This window comes from Lineus longissimus, chromosome 16 (genome assembly GCF_910592395.1).
Source record: "Lineus longissimus chromosome 16, tnLinLong1.2, whole genome shotgun sequence".
NCBI classification, from domain to species: domain Eukaryota; kingdom Metazoa; phylum Nemertea; class Pilidiophora; order Heteronemertea; family Lineidae; genus Lineus; species Lineus longissimus.
In genome coordinates this window covers 4,802,255-4,819,965 of record NC_088323.1, presented here as the reverse complement: position 1 = coordinate 4,819,965, position 17,711 = coordinate 4,802,255, and the positions used below count along the sequence as shown (strand labels likewise).

General features: G+C 42.0%; 1 protein-coding gene across 15 annotated transcripts in view; it reads left to right on the top strand.

Annotated features, from left to right (window-relative positions):
* The window catches only part of LOC135500891 (A-kinase anchor protein 9-like), a 92,136-nt gene extending 75,173 nt beyond the window's left edge, over window positions 1-16,963 (top strand). For 10 of the 15 annotated variants that reach the window (XM_064792597.1, XM_064792592.1, XM_064792591.1 and 7 more), the window contains 26 exons: window positions 621-734; window positions 926-1,204; window positions 1,372-1,647; window positions 1,790-2,063; window positions 2,224-2,438; window positions 2,543-2,761; window positions 2,969-3,139; window positions 3,374-3,569; window positions 3,772-3,994; window positions 4,442-4,462; window positions 5,422-5,572; window positions 5,752-5,963; window positions 6,117-6,411; window positions 6,510-6,899; window positions 7,089-7,253; window positions 7,415-7,603; window positions 7,882-8,127; window positions 8,319-8,498; window positions 8,667-9,146; window positions 9,588-9,770; window positions 9,957-10,193; window positions 10,364-10,602; window positions 10,799-11,113; window positions 11,405-11,544; window positions 11,994-12,051; window positions 12,773-13,555. In XM_064792597.1, coding sequence (XP_064648667.1) covers window positions 621-734; window positions 926-1,204; window positions 1,372-1,647; window positions 1,790-2,063; window positions 2,224-2,438; window positions 2,543-2,761; window positions 2,969-3,139; window positions 3,374-3,569; window positions 3,772-3,994; window positions 4,442-4,462; window positions 5,422-5,572; window positions 5,752-5,963; window positions 6,117-6,411; window positions 6,510-6,899; window positions 7,089-7,253; window positions 7,415-7,603; window positions 7,882-8,127; window positions 8,319-8,498; window positions 8,667-9,146; window positions 9,588-9,770; window positions 9,957-10,193; window positions 10,364-10,602; window positions 10,799-11,113; window positions 11,405-11,544; window positions 11,994-12,051; window positions 12,773-12,860 — 5,556 coding nt within the window. In that variant the 3' untranslated portion in view covers window positions 12,861-13,555. The other 5 variants (XM_064792593.1, XM_064792604.1, XM_064792595.1 and 2 more) reach the window with 5 other exon arrangements.
* Window positions 16,964-17,711: the final 748 nt, after the last annotated feature.

Here is a 17,711-nt window from a genome sequence, read left to right as displayed (position 1 = left end):
GTATGGTGGGGTTTGACAGATCAGTTGAGAAATCTATACTGAGTTTGAGTGATCCTGAACATGAAAGAGTATGCATCTAATACACACACTACTAACATAACTTTGACAAATTACTCGCCATTTATATATTGGATATTGAAAACATTAACGATGACCAGTAGTAAATTTTCAAAATATGAAACTTTTGCTAAGATTTTACGTATTTGTGTTTGTTACGACTTTGTTTTTCTTTGTCTTTATTTTTATTTCAATCTTTGCTGTCCTAATTTGCATGTTCCTGTGGCGTTAATGTATGAAAAGCATCTTGGGAAACCAAAAATTTTACCAAGATTTCCCATTTTCCTAAAGTCAGTGTTTTGTGTTGAAATGTGCACCTAGTTTTAAAATCAACATTTTCTTTCTGTGGTATAAGCTATAAATGTCCCACCTTTATACCTTATCTCTGACTGTAATTATTATCAGCACTTTAAACACTTCACAAAAATGTCGCCGCTACTGCAAGCAACTTGAAATGAAAATCTAAATCAATGTCTGTGAAGAGACGTTATGTTGCTGTTCCCAACACTACAAAACACCCAACGTAGCAAAAAGTAACTTTTTCGGTACCAATCCATTTGTAGGACAAGTTTGAAAAAGAAGTCGCATCGCTGAAGAAAGACCTGAAGGAGAAGCAGAACATCATTGACGAGAAAGAAGAAGAGTTGTATGAGTTGAAGGAGCAGACGGAGGCTCAGGTAAACATGAGTGGAGTTTGCACAGTCCAGTCAGTTAAGCTGCTGGACTATGCAGAAATCTCTCCTGGAGAGTGGTCCAGGTGCCTGTGACTTTCGATAAGGATCAAAGATTTTGATTTTATTGCAGACTGCTGTGACAAGTGTTACCCACAGATTGATGTTAAATCAATTCTACATTTATTTGATTTCAGGAGGAGAAGGCCAAAGAAACGAACAGCCAACTTTGCGAGAAATCCAAAATCATCGACGAATGGAAACAGCGCGTCGATGAATTTGAACAAGAGGTGAAATCCAAAGATGATGAAATCGACAAACTCAATGGATTACTTGCGGATAGAGATGACGAGATATCGTTATTGTCACGTGACGTGTCAAACAAGGAGAATGAGATTGTCCGTCTGCTCAGGCAGACACCAGAGGGGGACAGTTCTGATAGCAAGATCCTCAGCGAATTCAAGAACAAAGTTGAGGTATGTTGATACACTTTGCGTAAAATAGTTTTCGAAACCAATTAGCTGGTTGTAGTTTACTTTGACCTCTCATTGGAGATTCTATCCATATGACCAAGAATGAACAAAGACTAGTCTTCATTAATCTTGATATGAGTGAGTCAAGCATTCTGTTTTTATCCCGACAGGAACAGCGCAAGACAATCCAAGATCTACGCGACCAGTTACACGCCCTGAAGGACACCATCCGTGCCAAGCAACTCGAAATGGACAAGATCTCGTCGGTTGGAACAGAGTATAAGGAACTTCTGAAAGAACAAGAGGCGAATCACGAGAGCGAATTGGATCTGGTTCGACGGGAGAAGGACAGCAAGATCCACTATTTGGAAGAGCAGTTAGCCGATGCGAAGAAAGATGCTGGCGTCTATAAGAGTACTACAGAATCTTTGTCTAATTTGGACGAGGTAGGATTATGATTTTTTCATAGTATTTGTTTTGCCTGGTGTGGGAGAGTTGAAATAGGTTTATCGTAATATTTGCACACAACTTCAACATGATTCCAAAACTTAAACTTATTTCTGATATTTGTTATGTGTTCTTTTGCAGAAGGTTGAAGAATTACAAAAGGAACTAGAAGCTCAACACAAGCTCGACCTTGAGAAACAAGAGGTCAAAGTCAAACTGGAAGCAGACGTCGCGCTGCAGGAACTGCAGCTTAAATACTCAGAAGACATCGCCAAACTCAAGGAGCAGCACAATTTGGAAGTTGCAAATTTGACGGCGCAAATCCGCGATGATTTTGACAAGAAATATGCAAATGATGTGAATCTCTTACGACAGCAACATGAGCGTGATCTCTATGCATTGCGGAAGACGATTGGTGAGTTCGGTTCCAAGCTACAGATCTTAGTTCTGATCATAGAGGTATATTTTAATGGAAATGACCAATTTGGTACCAAGTACAGTGTCCTTTATAGCTAGATGTCTGCAAGAGAAGGTTCTACTGTAGAGTGTAGATTTTAACTCTTTTTCATTTCTAGATGACAATGGTTCCCTGACCGACATCGCCAAACAGCTCAATGCTGAGCTGGCCCAGGCAGAACGATTAGACACCAGTCTCTTTGCTCAGTTTGGCCGTAAGAGGCAGGAGGGGGTTGGCCAGGAGAACAGTAGCCAGTTGGAGGGATTCAGTTCGGCAGATTCCAGCGGGGTGGACCAGCAAAATGACGACTCGAACATTCCAGACAGACTACAGGTAAGTCCAGACTTATCTCACCTCTCATATTAGTTTCATTCACTTTGATAGACCGTATAATTATGTGGTCCATTGCAAATAAACAACAACTGCCATTCTTCCAGGTGTTATTAAGTCGTCTCCACAATGAAGGAGTCCAGGTCCTGACGTTATCCGAGCTCCAGTTCATTCAGCAGCACCGGATCCAGTCGCCCGTTGATAAGGCGGTGGACGTAGGCTCGCTCCAGCAGGCTTGGGAGAATGAGAAACAGAGCCTCATGGAGGCTGTCCAGGCTTTGAAGGACCTGTTGGCAAGGACGCAGCATTCCAGGACACCTGATAAGGTATATAGTATAGTCTTGTCAAGAACTGTGGATATTTGATCCCCAATACTAGCATCCAAGGTCAGACTTTCCCTGGCTCCAACCGTGCAGCATTGCGAGAATTGGTGACTTAAGCAGGGGCATTGGGTTAAGCCAGGTTACTTCATTGCCAATGGGAAGCAGTGGGAAAGGTTGTTGACTACAGTAACGTTTATAATCTACTTCCAGAAATCGCAAGAGCGTCTGTCCGACTGGCGGGCAGACCTCGTTAAGGCCATCAATTTTGTCTTCACCAAGGAGCGAGAGTCACTGCTCGCGGAGCTGAGAACCCAAGTGGTGTCTCATCCGGAGGAAGAGGTGTCAGTTTACAACTCGCTGGAGAGGAAGCTCAAAGAACAGGTAAGGATTTTGGGTTCAAGCAATTGACTGTGATCTGGAGGTGTTGGTCATCTCACCAGACACCACTAAGGCGGCAGCTGAGGTTTTGGGTGAAATGAACCCCCCCTGCTCTAAAAAGGTGTCGTTGATACCGGAGAGACTTAGACAAATGTTATCTGGACTCTACCACGAAAAGAACAGATGCCACAGTAGATAGAGGATTTTTTTTAATTTGATTCTCTCATCTCGTTACAGGAATCCAAACATGAGTCGGCCATGGAGCAGATTTTTTGTGCCGATCGTCAGTCTCTGCTGGCGGAGATTCGCGACCTTCGAGCACATATGAATGTCATCCGTATCGAGACTCAGGAGGAGAAACAGCGCCATGCGAGCAACATCAGCAGTAGTGAGGAGGTCGCCTCGAAGAAGGAACGGCAGTTGAAATCTCAGCGTAAGTGCCCAGTTCTGAGAATTCTTCCCAAAAGCTAGCTGTCCAATAGAAGTAAAACAGTTCATTTTGAATGAGAATTCAGATAAACGCATTATTGTATGGTTATAATAATTGATACAGCTTGTTTTCTGAAAAACATCGTCAAATCAGGAAAGTTTTTGAAAATATGATAGAAATTTATTTTCTGTTTTATTTCCTTCAGTTGACCTCCTGGACTACAAACTCAAACAGGAGAAAGTCCTGGTGGAAGATTTACGATCGAGTCTCGACTCGGAGAAAAGCCGGACTATTGAGATCTCCAGCCAGCTTGGCCGGGAGAAGAATCGTTGCACTGACCTTCAAGCGGATATCGGGAATCTTCAAAGTAAACTGACTAATACGGAGGAGCAGCTCAGCAGGGAGAAGGCGCGTTTGAATACCTGTCTGTGAGTGTCATTTTTAATCTAGAGTCTTGATCCCATCTGATGAACTGTGAAAACTATGAAGTGTGTTTGTCAAACTGATGCGGATATGGTTTAGTTGAAAAAAGCAACAGTTTTGGGGGAAGAGGAAATTCAGGGTGGCATTTCTCGTGTCGACAGTTTTTAATTTTCTATGATATTGCCATAGGTGATTTGTGTTGAATAATAGCGTGACCACTTGTTGCCAAAATCTGTTCCATCTATGGAATTGACCATGATGATGGCTGTTACATAGTTCCAGCACTGGGTGACTGCTTGCACTAATGACATTGATGTCAGTACAGGTCCTACACTCATTCATAACTCAAAAACCTCTAAACTTTTCTCGTTCTGAAGAATACCAGTGAAATTGTAAAATTCTAAAACATAGTTATATTTCCGTTTATTTTAACCCTCTCTCTCCTGCCGTAGGATTATTTGTGAAGACGTTTTGTAAGTGACGATTTACATCTGTATGGCTGGATACATCTTTCACTTTTATCTTTTCGTTGCCCTTCGTCATTGGCTGGTTCTCTGACCTTGTTGGTGTTCTGAAATCGACTGGTGCCTTACGCCTTGGAGCGGTTACATATGCACATCAGATGAGGTCGGGGAACCAGTCCACTTTGTCGATTTTCTGGCCCTGCATGTTTATTGCATGGTGATGGCTTAAGCCTCAGTCATGCTCCTGAAAATTGCCTTTAGATGGCGCTATGCTTCAACAAAAGATATGTTCCTTCGGGGCACAATATTATGTAGTATGTCCTTACTGAGGGGTATTAAGACTGCATAATCAATTCGACATTTCCGTTTTGCACAAATTGCATGACCCTACACTCCAAATACACACAGTCACTTTGAAGAATTTGGAGCTCCATGTTACTAACATAACATGTTGTTCACTGGTCATTGTCAATACTATGTTTGCTTTGGTTGAACTGTTCGATTTTGTAAGTTTTAGTGGTGAAATGATTCCAGTGTTTTGGTTGGTATCAGTAATGGTGTTCCCAGTGTTCAGGGTTACTATAGTAATGGTGTTGCCCCACTTGACCCCATGTTGTCTGCTGTTGTGGTGATGGAAAAGAGTTACACCTGCTCAGTTCTATTTTGGGGACAGCCTTTTTTGGTCTGATTCCTGGACCTGTGTCTTTGAAAAGGGATTCTAATATTTTATATCAAAATCAGATGCTCTGTCCCAAAATTTACTTCCGAAGAAAACTTCTTAAACTCCAATTGCAGTAAAGCAAAAAGTGCAAACATGTACAAAGTTCTCCCCAGCTCTATTTAATGCTGCTGGCAAGAGTCAAATCCCATCAGCAAGTGTGGCACACATATTATTATTTCCAAATGAAAGCAGAACTTGTGAAAAATTGGTCCAGTGCGAATTTTCTATATTTGTCGATTCTTTTTAGGACCTCATTGGAGGATGAGAGAACAAAGTCGAATCATCTTCGCGAAGCTTTGGAGATCGAGCAGAAGAACTGCGAGCAATATCGCGAGGAAGCTCAGAAGGCGCGGAAGAAAAACGACATGGCCAAGGAGAGGGAGCTTCATGTCATGGAGGTATGTTCAGTAGTCGTGATATATATTGTCTCCTCGTAAAAAAGCAATTGTCAGTATTGAGAACCGGCTTGATCTGAACATAGGTTCATCTCTTGTGACCTTGACGAATGCTGAATACTTGAAAGCCGAAAATGCTTGTGTGTGTTTATTTGTTCTAAGAATTTTTGTGTTTTTTGTAGAAATGGAAACGCGAGCTTGACAGCGAAAAGCAGCAGAAAATGGACGCTTTGAAGGGGCTTGAGGATCAGCGAAGGGTTGTCGCGGATCTTCAGCGCAGCCTTGAGACGGAACGCCACCTAGTGAACCGGAATGAAAAGGAAGCCAACGCAAAGTTGAACGAGTTGAAGAGCACCCTTGACATGGAGCGGGCGAAATGTGATGAGATAAACAGGTATGGCTATAAATCATGTGAATGGTTCGTGACAAAGCTAAGCCTAGAGTAGATGTATCTGTGTAACCCTGGTCAAGCTCATCCTACAACGAGAGATTCCATTGGTGTTACTAATGTCAGTAAAAACCCTGATCATTGTCTTTCTCATTACAGTGCCTTACTAAGGGAACGCACCCTCCGTGCCGAAGTTCGGGAGAGTCTAGAACTCGAGCGTAACAACACGCTCTCAAAGTCGCAACAAAGCCAATCAACATTGAACGACCTTCAGTCCCGGCTTGACCTCGAAAAGAGCAAATATTTGGACATCGCTAGCGCCCTCGAGCGGGAACAGAAGAAAGTGACGACATTGAATGTGGCACTGGAAGGTGATCGTAGCCAGTATCTGGTTGACTTGGAACACGAGAGAGCAGTGTGTCGCCAGTTGAAGAACAATATCGACGCAATTGAGGTAGGTTTACAATAACTTGGATGGTCATTTCCAAAATTTTCAAATAAGGTTAAAATTGTATTTGCAAAATTTCAATTCATTGGTCTTGTTCCTTGCAGAGCCAAAGACAAGAGGTAGCCCGCCAGCTGGAATTCGAAAAGGACCGGGCGTACAAACTCCAAGCGGACTGCGACCGACAGCGTGCCGAGCTTCTCCGCGGACACGAAACAGAACAGGAAGTCGAAAACCAAAGAGAGGCTGAACGATTCAAAGAACGTCAACAACGAAAAAGTCTGGAAATGGAGCTGGAGAAAGAGCGACAGAAGTCGCTGGAGTTGGAGATAATGACGAAAGAATTGCGGCAACGGTGTGCGGAGCTCGAGTTCCAGCTCGCCGAGCGGCAGAGGGAGGTGATCCAGGTGAATCAACAGCATGAGCTTGAGAAGATGCGGCGTCTGCAGTCATCTCCAGATCAGGATCGGGCCGAGCTGGAACATGCGTTAAAGATGGTAAGAGAAGCACTAGAATAAGTTGATGTCCTCTTCGAGTTGGAGATGGATTTTTGATTAAAAGTCACAAGGGATTTCACTGTCTCCCAGAATAAAAGTGACAGAACACATGACGCAGGCAGCTTATTTCTCCTTTGAGGCATTGTGCTACCTGCTACATTATTAGTTAAACTTGCCTACTTATTCCAGCATGAAAAAGAATTGGAGGTTGAACAGTTGACGACCAAAACGGCCGACCTTGAGGAACAGTTGGCCAACATTGAGAAACAGTTGTTTGAATCTCAGAGCCAGCGGCCATCATCGCCTGCCAAGTCAGAACAGGACCAGATCATCAAAGATCAAGCCTTGAGGCTGGTGAGTGCTCAAATCATGGATGTCAAATTTCCGATTTTAGGAGGATTTTAGATTTTTCCTTTCACTGAATGCTGAAATTGATAGCTGTAGTAAAAAGATCTCTGTCTCGACCGAGGAAGGGTGCTGTAGAAGTCTAAGCACTTATCAAATTCTATTTTCAGCATGAGAAGGACTCCGAAGTTCGTATTCAGAGGAAAAAGATTGCCGACTTGGAGCAGAATATTTCACAGCGTCGCCACCAGATGGAAGAGATGTCAGAGGAGCTTCAAGACTCACGGAAACAGGCGCTGACTTCGACGCCCATGCACTTGGAGCGAGACAGAAATGACTTGAGACAGACTTTGAAACTGGTAATAATAATGATATTGAGACTTCTATGGCACGAAATACAATGTGCTCAATGCGTTTCACATTATCACCCAAGTTGTTGGCCTGTACATCCCAGAATATCACATATTCGAGCTGCATGAACTACACTCTTGAATGATTAACCATTTATAAATCTTGTTTCACTGCAAAATAGCAAACAAAAGGAGCGTATTGTTTTGACTTGGATATATTTTTTGGCTTTTGGTTATTCAGGTGTTCTGTGTTTGTATCCTTCAATCTGTTTTATGTTGTCTTACAGCAGGAAAAAGAGATTGAAGTGGACGCACTGACAAGTAGAATCCAGTCTCTTGAACAACAGCTCAACGAAGCGGAGAGACATGTCCTTGACCTTGAACAAGTCCGTGAAGCCGAGCGCAAGCAGCAACACGAGAAAGGCATCGAACTAAAGAAGGTGCAGCATAAACTGGTCAGCCTGGAGGCGAGGTTGGCTAGAGAGGAGAGACCTGGGAGTGAGGATCGAACGTCGGAACTTGTGAAAGAAATGGTAAAGATTTTATCATCGCATCGTCCAGGCGATTATACAACCTTAGAAAGTCAGTGTGCACAGAGCACATTTAAATTTCTATTCCCGTGGAACCCCACTCCCTGCTTATTACATTCTGTGTGCAAAAAACTAACATTTGGTGTAGAGTTTTAATAGTATTTTGACTAACAATTAATCGACATTTATTACAGCTGAACAAGGATGATGAAATTCAAAAGTTGAAATTCAAGGTCATTGAGTTGGAAGGAATGGTTGCTAAGCAACAAGCAGACACCAAGGATTTGGAGCAGAAGGTGGAAAGGGAAAAACAGAGGAAGCAGAAAATGGCTCAGAAGGCGGAGGCGAAAGAACAAGAAATAATGCAGAGATTGGTAAGATATATATATATATTCAGTACAAAAATATTCAAAGCTTTGCGGCATGGCCTGGGCACATTTCTTGCCACCCCTCCCATAGCAAAAGGTTCATAGTAAATGCCCTCTCCTTCCTTTCAACATTGTGTGAGTTCAAATGTTCATGATTATCCTCTCCCATTCCAGCATGCTGCTGAAAACGAAACTGCTGAACTACGTCAGAAGGTCGTCGAGCTTGGACTAAAGTCCTCTGCAAATGACCGCCAATCCGTCCGCCCCCCTCGTCACGTTGATGCATCCAAGTATGCATCGCCAATGCAACGGTTTGAATTATCAATGGAACGAGAGGACTATGTGCTGCCAGAACAACGAACAAATGTCTTTAGCTCTCGGACTGAAGGTGGCGCCTTGACGCCGACATTTTCTCAACGGAGTGGGCCGTCCACGTCTGATGCCTTGGGACATCTTGAATTACTCCGGCAGAAATTACACATGCTAGTTCTGAAGCATAAGGAAGAGGTTTCGAAGACAAAGCACCGTCTCGCTGACGATGGTAGTCACCGGTCAGCAGGCAATACGCCGGAGATGCTGGTCTTGAGCAAGACACTTGACAATATTCTCACGGAGCTGCAAAATCTTCAAGCCAGTTTATCGTCTGATTCAGGAGTAAGGGCATCATTCGGAATTGTTCATGATTTTTGTGATGATAACTTTAGCTTAGATGTACCTTGCACATTTCATTCTTGTAGTTAGGACTCGTGTACTACATTGTTAATTGATGTCGTCGAGCATGCTGATGGAAATTCCTAAATAATCCTGTCACAAAATCGGCTTATGAAAACAGGGTTGTTTCGATGAAAGAAAATGATTGAAATTTCACAGTCTACTTCAAGTTTGCAATGTATTTAATTCATATCAATACAGAAAATTAGGCACAGATCAGTGGGCGAACTACTCTTATCCCACTGCTCATTTAGTTAGAGAATACGGGATCATTGAGAATGTTTAAAAAGTTCAAATTTAGATACATCAACAATCCCTCTCCAAAAATCCCATGAGAATCACAAAGTGAGAAAAAAACTTTTATTCATTTCTGTTTCTTTCTAGGTCACCGATATCAGTCGAGCGCTATCGCCGAGCCAGCTCCATGAAAAAATGCTCCACCAGAATGAGGAGCTGCTGCACTTCGTGGCAAGGATCAGTCAAGAGAAGCAGGAGCTCCGTGACACGCTGGCGAATCTCGAGGAGGAGATCTGGCGTTATCGGCAGAGAGAGGCATCCATGACCATGGTCAGTGTGATTTGTTGAACTGAAGACTAAAACGTTTCCATCTTTTAAGAACTCAACCGATTTCTCTTTGACCATGGCTGCCTTTATCATAACACTTTTTCTGGTAGACTCCCATTATAGGCTCTAAAGCTTATCAAACCTTCTTGCAGAGTGTTCTTAATTATCAATGTTTGCTATCCCTTCCAGGCCTTCAAACCTCGCTCCTCAGAATCCAGTGTTGCTGACAGTCTCCTGACAACAGAGCGCGCTCAGTGGTCACGAGAACGTGCACAGCTAAGTCTCGCACTGCACAATTCTGAGCGAGAACTACACGCATTGAAGAAAGATGTCCGACAGAAGGAAATCGAGTCGGAGATTGAAAGAGAGCATCGCTCGACAATGTTTACATCGCCGTCTGCTGCTGCACAACCAGATCAGGAAAAGGTAGCGTTTTTTATCCAAATAACTCTAATAATTCTCTGTTAGTTTGTTCCAGCAGACGATAGACTTGTTTGGAAGTTGAGTTTTCTGATTTGTTGTTTGTACTTTTCCTCGCTAAACTCTTCTTGATGAAAATTGAAATTAAATTTTGAAATATATTACATCTTTTCCAGATGCAGCGATTATACGGGCATTACCTTCGTGCCGAAAGTTACCGGAAAAACCTTGTATATCAGAAAAAGTATCTCCTGTCCCTGATTGGTGGATTCCGTGACACTGAAGTGGAGACGCTTCAGATGTTAGCGAAAATGGGGGCGTATCCATCAGATCGGGACGTCAGGAGGAGATCACGACATAGTCGGGCCATGACCAAATTTAGAGGTGCTGTGCGGGCGGTGATAGCCTTGTCAAGGTGAGTTCATGACGATGGGTTGTCACTTCAAAAAACCCAAAACAAGAACTTGTTCGTTGTTGAGTGAGAGGACTGCTTCTGCCATGAATTGTTTGTGATGGTTGCAAAAAAAGGCAGATAACATTGTCTAAAAATCTTTGTATTGGATGATATTGAGAAAGCAGCAAAGAATCTAGTTCGTTTCTTTTTCCTGCAGGTTACGCTACCTCATGAAGAAGTGGAAACGAGTTAAACGGGTCGGCTCGGCCGTCGTGGCGGGAAGTCTACCGACAACCAGCACATTGTACATTCCAAACTCCTCAAGTTACTTCCCGTCACGTGCATCAACGACTCACAGTATAGGCAGCGCTTCTCCCGTGTTGGAATCGGGTCGCGTCCACGTGACGCCGGCGCCTCCACGTGCTGATTACTCATCGCCACGGCAAACTCACTTTACAAGTCCGCCGACACGTGATGAGAACCATTCCAGACATTACTCACATACTAAATCTACTCCTGAATATGGCCACAGGTGGGTACTCTACTTACTTATGAGATATAGATCAGGCCCCCGTGAAAGCTTTTCTTAGGAGTTGATGTCATCAAGATTTGTCCTGATGATCCTTTGATAACACTGTAGAACGATGGAGACTTCAGCCCTGGCGCGTGTGGGCATTGTGTCAGATAATTGACCGTTTATTGGGCTAGGCCTGATTCTTTCAACTGTGAAGTCAGAGACAAAATAACATAATGTCGTTGGCATATATTCACATTTAGAAATAGAGATCTCGCCAATCGATCATGTTTTATTTCTCGCTTTCAGACCAATCTATCCTGGTGCTGAGTCTGTGTCCAGTCATCACACGCCATCGAGATCAGGTGAGCCCGGACGGGAAGACAGGTCACTTGATCAGTTCATACAAAAACTCGAACATCTCCAACAGAAACTGGGCAGTTCACAAGGTGAGTTTTGATGAAAAACTGTTTTGAACTATCTCTGATAGATTTTTTCTCTGGGGGTCTGAAAAGGGGGTGTCAATCTGGCGCTATAAGAGTGTTAATATAACCTTTTACAGGGGCCACCAGGACTGTTGATAGTGGGAGACTCAATTCAAACCCCAAGTCTTTGAAAAAGTGTTAAGATTTCCTGTTTTTCAATGTTTTCAACTTGAGCCACGGCAACAGATTATGTGTTTACAATAACAATACTAAGGTGTCTGTTAACACTCAACTTTAAAAACACCTTTACGAAGCAGAAGTTCATCATCTGACTTCCACTAGGGGACCACATTACATGCCTTTTTACCATGATTTAGCAAAGCACATTCATATGAAGGGATCCCCTGAACCTTCAGTATGAGTTTAATAAAATCTCTATATTACTTGCCACTAAAACAAGCCATATGTTGTAGATATTTTTGACTGGAGACTGCGGTCGACATGTTCGTCGTACCTCACCACAGGCTACCGGTAAATTTGTGTTTCTATGGTTTTTGCATGGTGATTTTACATCTCTGTCTGGGGGCGTATTAGCCTTTCTTTCTGGTCACCTTTCTATTCCGATTCACTCTCTTAGGCCATTCCAAACGTCATGCCTTTTGTCTCTGAGTCAGTTTTCTCTTCAGTTTTATCATTTTATTTCCCGAAACATGACAGACGTGATTGTCATGTGTTGTGTGTCAAAAAGAAAGGGAAGCATTCTTGACGAGAAAGCTCGAGAGGCATAATGTGTATGCTAACACTGCTTGGAACAGCCTGTAACATCTATTAGGGCTAGATTTAGTGAGTGTTTTTCCTGTGTGAATGTCACTCTGAATCAGTGAATGTTGAAATTGGGAATCGGCACAAGTCAACATCCACGTTTAGCTTTGTGTTTATTGTACTTTAGACCCATTTATATTCTGTAAGCCTGATATTTTCAGGAGAAGGGTGCAATCGCAAACATCATTCTGTTCACCCTGAACACCTTTAAGTTATGATATTGTGGTGCTTTAAAATATGTACAATAAGCATCTTGGAAGTGTTGTAAGGCCAGTGCCTCCATCTGATGGCAGAGTGTTGAATTAGATTCAAATTATGAAGTATCCCAGTAGTCTGTGTTGCAAAATTCCGTTTTCTAAAGAGAGAAAGCACAACAATACTTTTCTATGATAATTGAAATCTTTTCATTTTTCGCTGTTTATTCTTTAAGATATGATAGCAAGAGTCATGTAGGTGTTTTATTGTTGTTTTTGCTTTGCTCTCTGTGTTATTTGGGGGTCTCTGCTTATAGCTTGTAGCTGTCTGTTGAACACTTGTGTTCAGAGAAACTATCACTTTCTGTGGTTTGGGCCGAGCCCATTGCGTTAATGAGTCACATTAACTGTTAGATGTTGAAGTGTTGGATATAACGGGATAAGAATCCGGCCCTGGTGTTTGTGGATCAGTTCTTCCGGGTCATGTTGGTCTGTACCGGTACATCATGTTATTGCCAGGCCTCCACATCCATTGCGGTTGTCTGACACACCCTGAACACATGTCACCTGTCCTGTTTACAGGTACATGATAATAAAAGCTTGATAGGGTTTTAGGGTTCATGCATATTTTGAGGTATCAAGGTTTTGTGGTGGTGGTGGTGGTATTGAGGTACTGATAACATGACCAGAAACTCCCTGAAGTACCTTGCTTTGGAATTGCGGTAATGATGTTGCTAGCTTTTCTCTGCTGACCATGCCGAGGGCACTACTAATGGCTGGTGCTTTCAGTTTGGTTGGTCAACCCCACCCCCACCCCACCACCACCCCATGAAGTATATGAAGCAATTACAGAACAATTCCGTAGAAAAAGGTGATTTTGTCCGAGTACCCAGTCTTTGATCTTCTAACAGAATAGGTATATTTTCAAATTGATAGCAGTCTCTTTAACCTTCAGCTTCCTCGGACTGCATCGGCCTACCTTTTCCAAAATACCGCTTGTTCAAACAAGTTTTCTAACATTTTTCAGCCACTCGGAGCTCAAGTAGTCGATCGGGATGCGGGTACAACCGGAGATAAAATCACTGCGAGTTCATCTGTGACATCATTGGAGTCATGTGACGGATGGTCGACTGTTTCACTGTGTTCTGCCTGGACATGAACCTCGTAAAAGTAGGACAACCTTCGAGGTGTACAACATTAAGACTTAACAAAAGTGGACCTTTTCTGTTATATTCTGCTAAGTTTTTGTCAGTTTTATTATCATTGACTGTGATTGCCTTGTAGCACCATTCCGTTCAGTGTATTGGGGAGTAAGCTCCAGTCCGTGATTTATGTGCTCCAGTAAGGTAATGGCACAACTACATTAGAACCTCTCTATTAAGGACCACCTCAGGACCGACAATAGACAGGTGTAGTAATTCGAAAAGTCAAATTTTACAGAAACAACCAATTTGGGTCCAAAACGAGTGTCCTAGAGGGTGGTCCATATAGAGAGTTGTCAGCTAAGGGAGGTTCCACTCTATATTGGCTTGTCCTCTGCAGAGAAACTTCTAGAAAATCTGGTTTATGGGTCCGTTAGGTAATTCCTATTATTAGTAACCAGGACATGATAGTATTCAAGTTTGTTATTCAGGTCAAGACCAAAAATCAAAAAATTTGAAGTATTTTGACTTAGGAATTAATGTTTATAGTTAATGCTTAAAGTAGCTATTTTGGGACAAACACCGGCAAGAATTAAAGAAGACTAGTCTTGATTAAATCTTGATACCGGGTATGGTTTGTGGAAATAAACTTGTGTATGATGTAGGCATTATTAAGTATTTGAAAATTGAAGGGTGTTGTTTTTCAACAGTGTGAAATGTTTCTGGCGGATTTGATTTTTTCTCATAGAACCCTGTAGTTCCTTGATAGTGCTTATGTCATACACAAAGTGGTGTCGACGCCTTGGTAATGCTAGTTTGAATTACATATTGTACCTGTGTTTGACAGTACATATCAATGTACAGGTCAACTTAGGGTGAAATGGACTAAATGTGTCATCTATGTAAAATACACACATGTGACCCGCTCTACCAAAACTAGGCGCTTGTCGCATCTGAACTTGACAGGTTGATACGGACTTGTTGTTCATTTCCCTATTGTAGAACTTTTGTTGAATGTGACCAAATCAGTTTGTAATAGATTTCACAAAAGGTCAACAATAGGGAAATGAACAACAAGTCCGTATCAACCTGTCAAGTTCAGATGCGACAAGCGCCTAGTTTTGGTAGAGCGAGTCACACATGTACATATCACTGTAAATTACTGTAGAAACATGGATATTGTGGGTTCATCCCACCTTGAGTTGACCATTAATCAGTAAAAGCACAGAACGTTTAAAACTCCAAATTTGATAGCGTTTCATGAGACGTTACCTTTAATTTTGCCCAGGGTACGTGATGTACAGCTCCCAGTGCATTATGTACAGAAAAATCAAGTCAACTTAAGTTGAGATGAACTTGAAAGACGTGCATTGCTTTGTACATTGTAACATAAAGATATATCTCTAATTTATATATTTTTATCCCACCAGTGAATCTCAGAATGTAGCTATAAATTGCATAAATGTTCAATTTTTTTAATTGTTTGAGTTTTACAATTTTGGACTGACAGTGATTTGAATGCCAGGCTAACTGCATGGCTTTTCCTGAATCTCGTGTATCTGTCTTTATGAATAAGCCATGGGGGGGGGGGGCTTATGATCTAAATGGTAATGAAATGAGAGAATGCGTGTTGAAACATTTGCTATAAAGATCGTTGAGGTCAAAATTGTACTGAAATGGTATCATAGTTGATACCTTCTTCAGTGGTATCTTGTCATAAATTATCATCCTCCTGTAGCACGCATTTGTGTCGATCCTAAGATACACTGATTGAGTGATTTTGAGAACAATGCAAAGGTCAGCTATGAGAGGATGGAGATTGTGGGGGATTTCTTGATGAAAGTCTGTTTCCTTTCCATATTCAGGGGTCCAAATCATTGTAGTCGGAGGGAATGAATTGTGCAACATGAGGGGGATATGGGCTCCCAGGCCTTGGATGTTCATCAACATTAGACTTGTCACCTAACTGTCGATTTATTCTCGAAGTTTGTCATCGTAATTTATAGATTTGAACTCAAATGCAGACTCCAGTTCTCTTTTAGTACATGGTGGTATAGATTTAATCAAGAATGACCTAATCTGTATTTGGTACATGGGATGCAGAGAACTTTTAAAATGGACTGGGATGTTATAATTTGGAAAATATCTCAAAATTGATGGTGAAACGCCTTCTTTTGCACGATCTTGTCTTCTTTTCTAACTAAACTTTCAGAAATGTTCAGGATTGGTTTGGTGAAGGAGGGGTGTCTTTGGCAAATGCCAGGCTGGCAGCGACACTAACAAAGTTTACAGGTTAATGGGCGGTTTTTAGTGAACCAGAAAGTGTACAGAGGCATTTTCCTGACTGTTTGTGCCCGCTTTTAGCTTTTTATCTGCAGCATGCTCAGCCGAGATGATAGGCAAGCTTCATTCGTCCCTGCCCTGCAATTTCTAGAGATGCTCCTTCTTTAAACTTCAGAGGCCTTGGTTAAGCCTGTAATGTATTTCACTAAGAAGGACTTTCTTCTTGGTTTCGCATGCATTCTGCTTAAATAGGTTCGGGTTCATGAAGACTTAAGTTAAATATTTTTTGAGTTGTTTTTTCAATTTGCAAAAATATCTTTCTAAAAGCTGTCAAAGCAGAAAGCATTCGATCTTTTCTCTGCTTTTCATTTTATCTTGAAAGACTCTCAAATTGGTGAAGGGTAGGGATGTCTTCTGATAGTTCAGTTAGAATGGGTGTTGGCAGTAACCCATGTAGTGTAGTGGTTAAGGGTCACTATTGCTTTTGGGAAATACCAAGGCCTCAAAAGAGAAGAAAATCCTGAAACTTCAAACTCATCCTCATAAATCAATTGTGCATTCACCTTCCTGTTTATCTTAAACCTTTGTCCTGTTAGAAATTATAATTCTTTCCACTTAGTTAGAAGGGCGTTGCTGACTTAGAAAATGTCATTGACTAAAATGAAAAAGCTCCACAGCTCTGTTGTTAGACATTCCCTTCTACTGAATTGACAGGGTCTGTGCCCTCTACAACAAGATTTGAGGGAAACTTCTTCAGCAGGTTTTCAAAGTCATTTGTGAGCTGATTTCCAAATGTATTGTGCCTACGTGTTTAAGCAGGTGCAGTGGTGTGATTATCACTTTGACCTATAAGAAGAATGTGGCCTGATGTGTAGGCAGCCTTGACCGGTACACACAGGTACACACAGTATGTCTGTCTAGGACCTGGAGTCTGCATTTGAGAAACAAATTGTTCCATTCATCATTGGTCGAATAAAAGAGATGAATTGTCATTTGAGGAAACATTTGTTACATTAATTATTTATTTGAATCAGAAGTACGTCTACACGATGCAGAAGATTTTGACTGAACTTGACCTTGTGACATATGTGTACATGATTCAAAGAAAGCAACTCGATAAGTGTGTACATGATGCCAAGAAAGTGACTCGACTTGTCATCTTGGAACAGATGGGTACTTTCAAAGTCCTTGGAATGAGACTTAAAACCAACGTTCCTTGTATTTGGTGTCTATACCAGGGCAAGAAACCTCAAGATCTCACCAAGTGAAGACATGAGTAGCTGGCGTGGACTCTGCCTCTGGACAAAGACGGAGTCTCTAGGCCAATTGGCACCTAACTGCAGAGGTATGCAAAAACGCTCATCAATTTAGACAACTAGATCAAATTATATTCCAATTTGGATCTTTGACATGGCCCCTTGATCATATTTAACATGCTGAACTAGGAATGTTCAAAACACATATTGTGGACCTCTGAAATGGACCCTTGAGGAGGTATGGTCCATCAATGCACTTGAGATGGTCCCTTGATGTAAAGAATCGTAAATTCATACCTGTTATTTCATTGAACATCATTGAGATGGTCCCTGTAGGGGTGTTCAAAGACTGAACTCTTTGAGAATGTCCCTTGAGCAGATGATGAAGTTTTTAAACCAAAGGGCCATCACTGACCCTTTTGATACGCCCTGTATTCCAAGGCAGCCCAATTCAAGCTGGTAAAGACCGCCTTTTAGTTGGTGATGAAGCACCG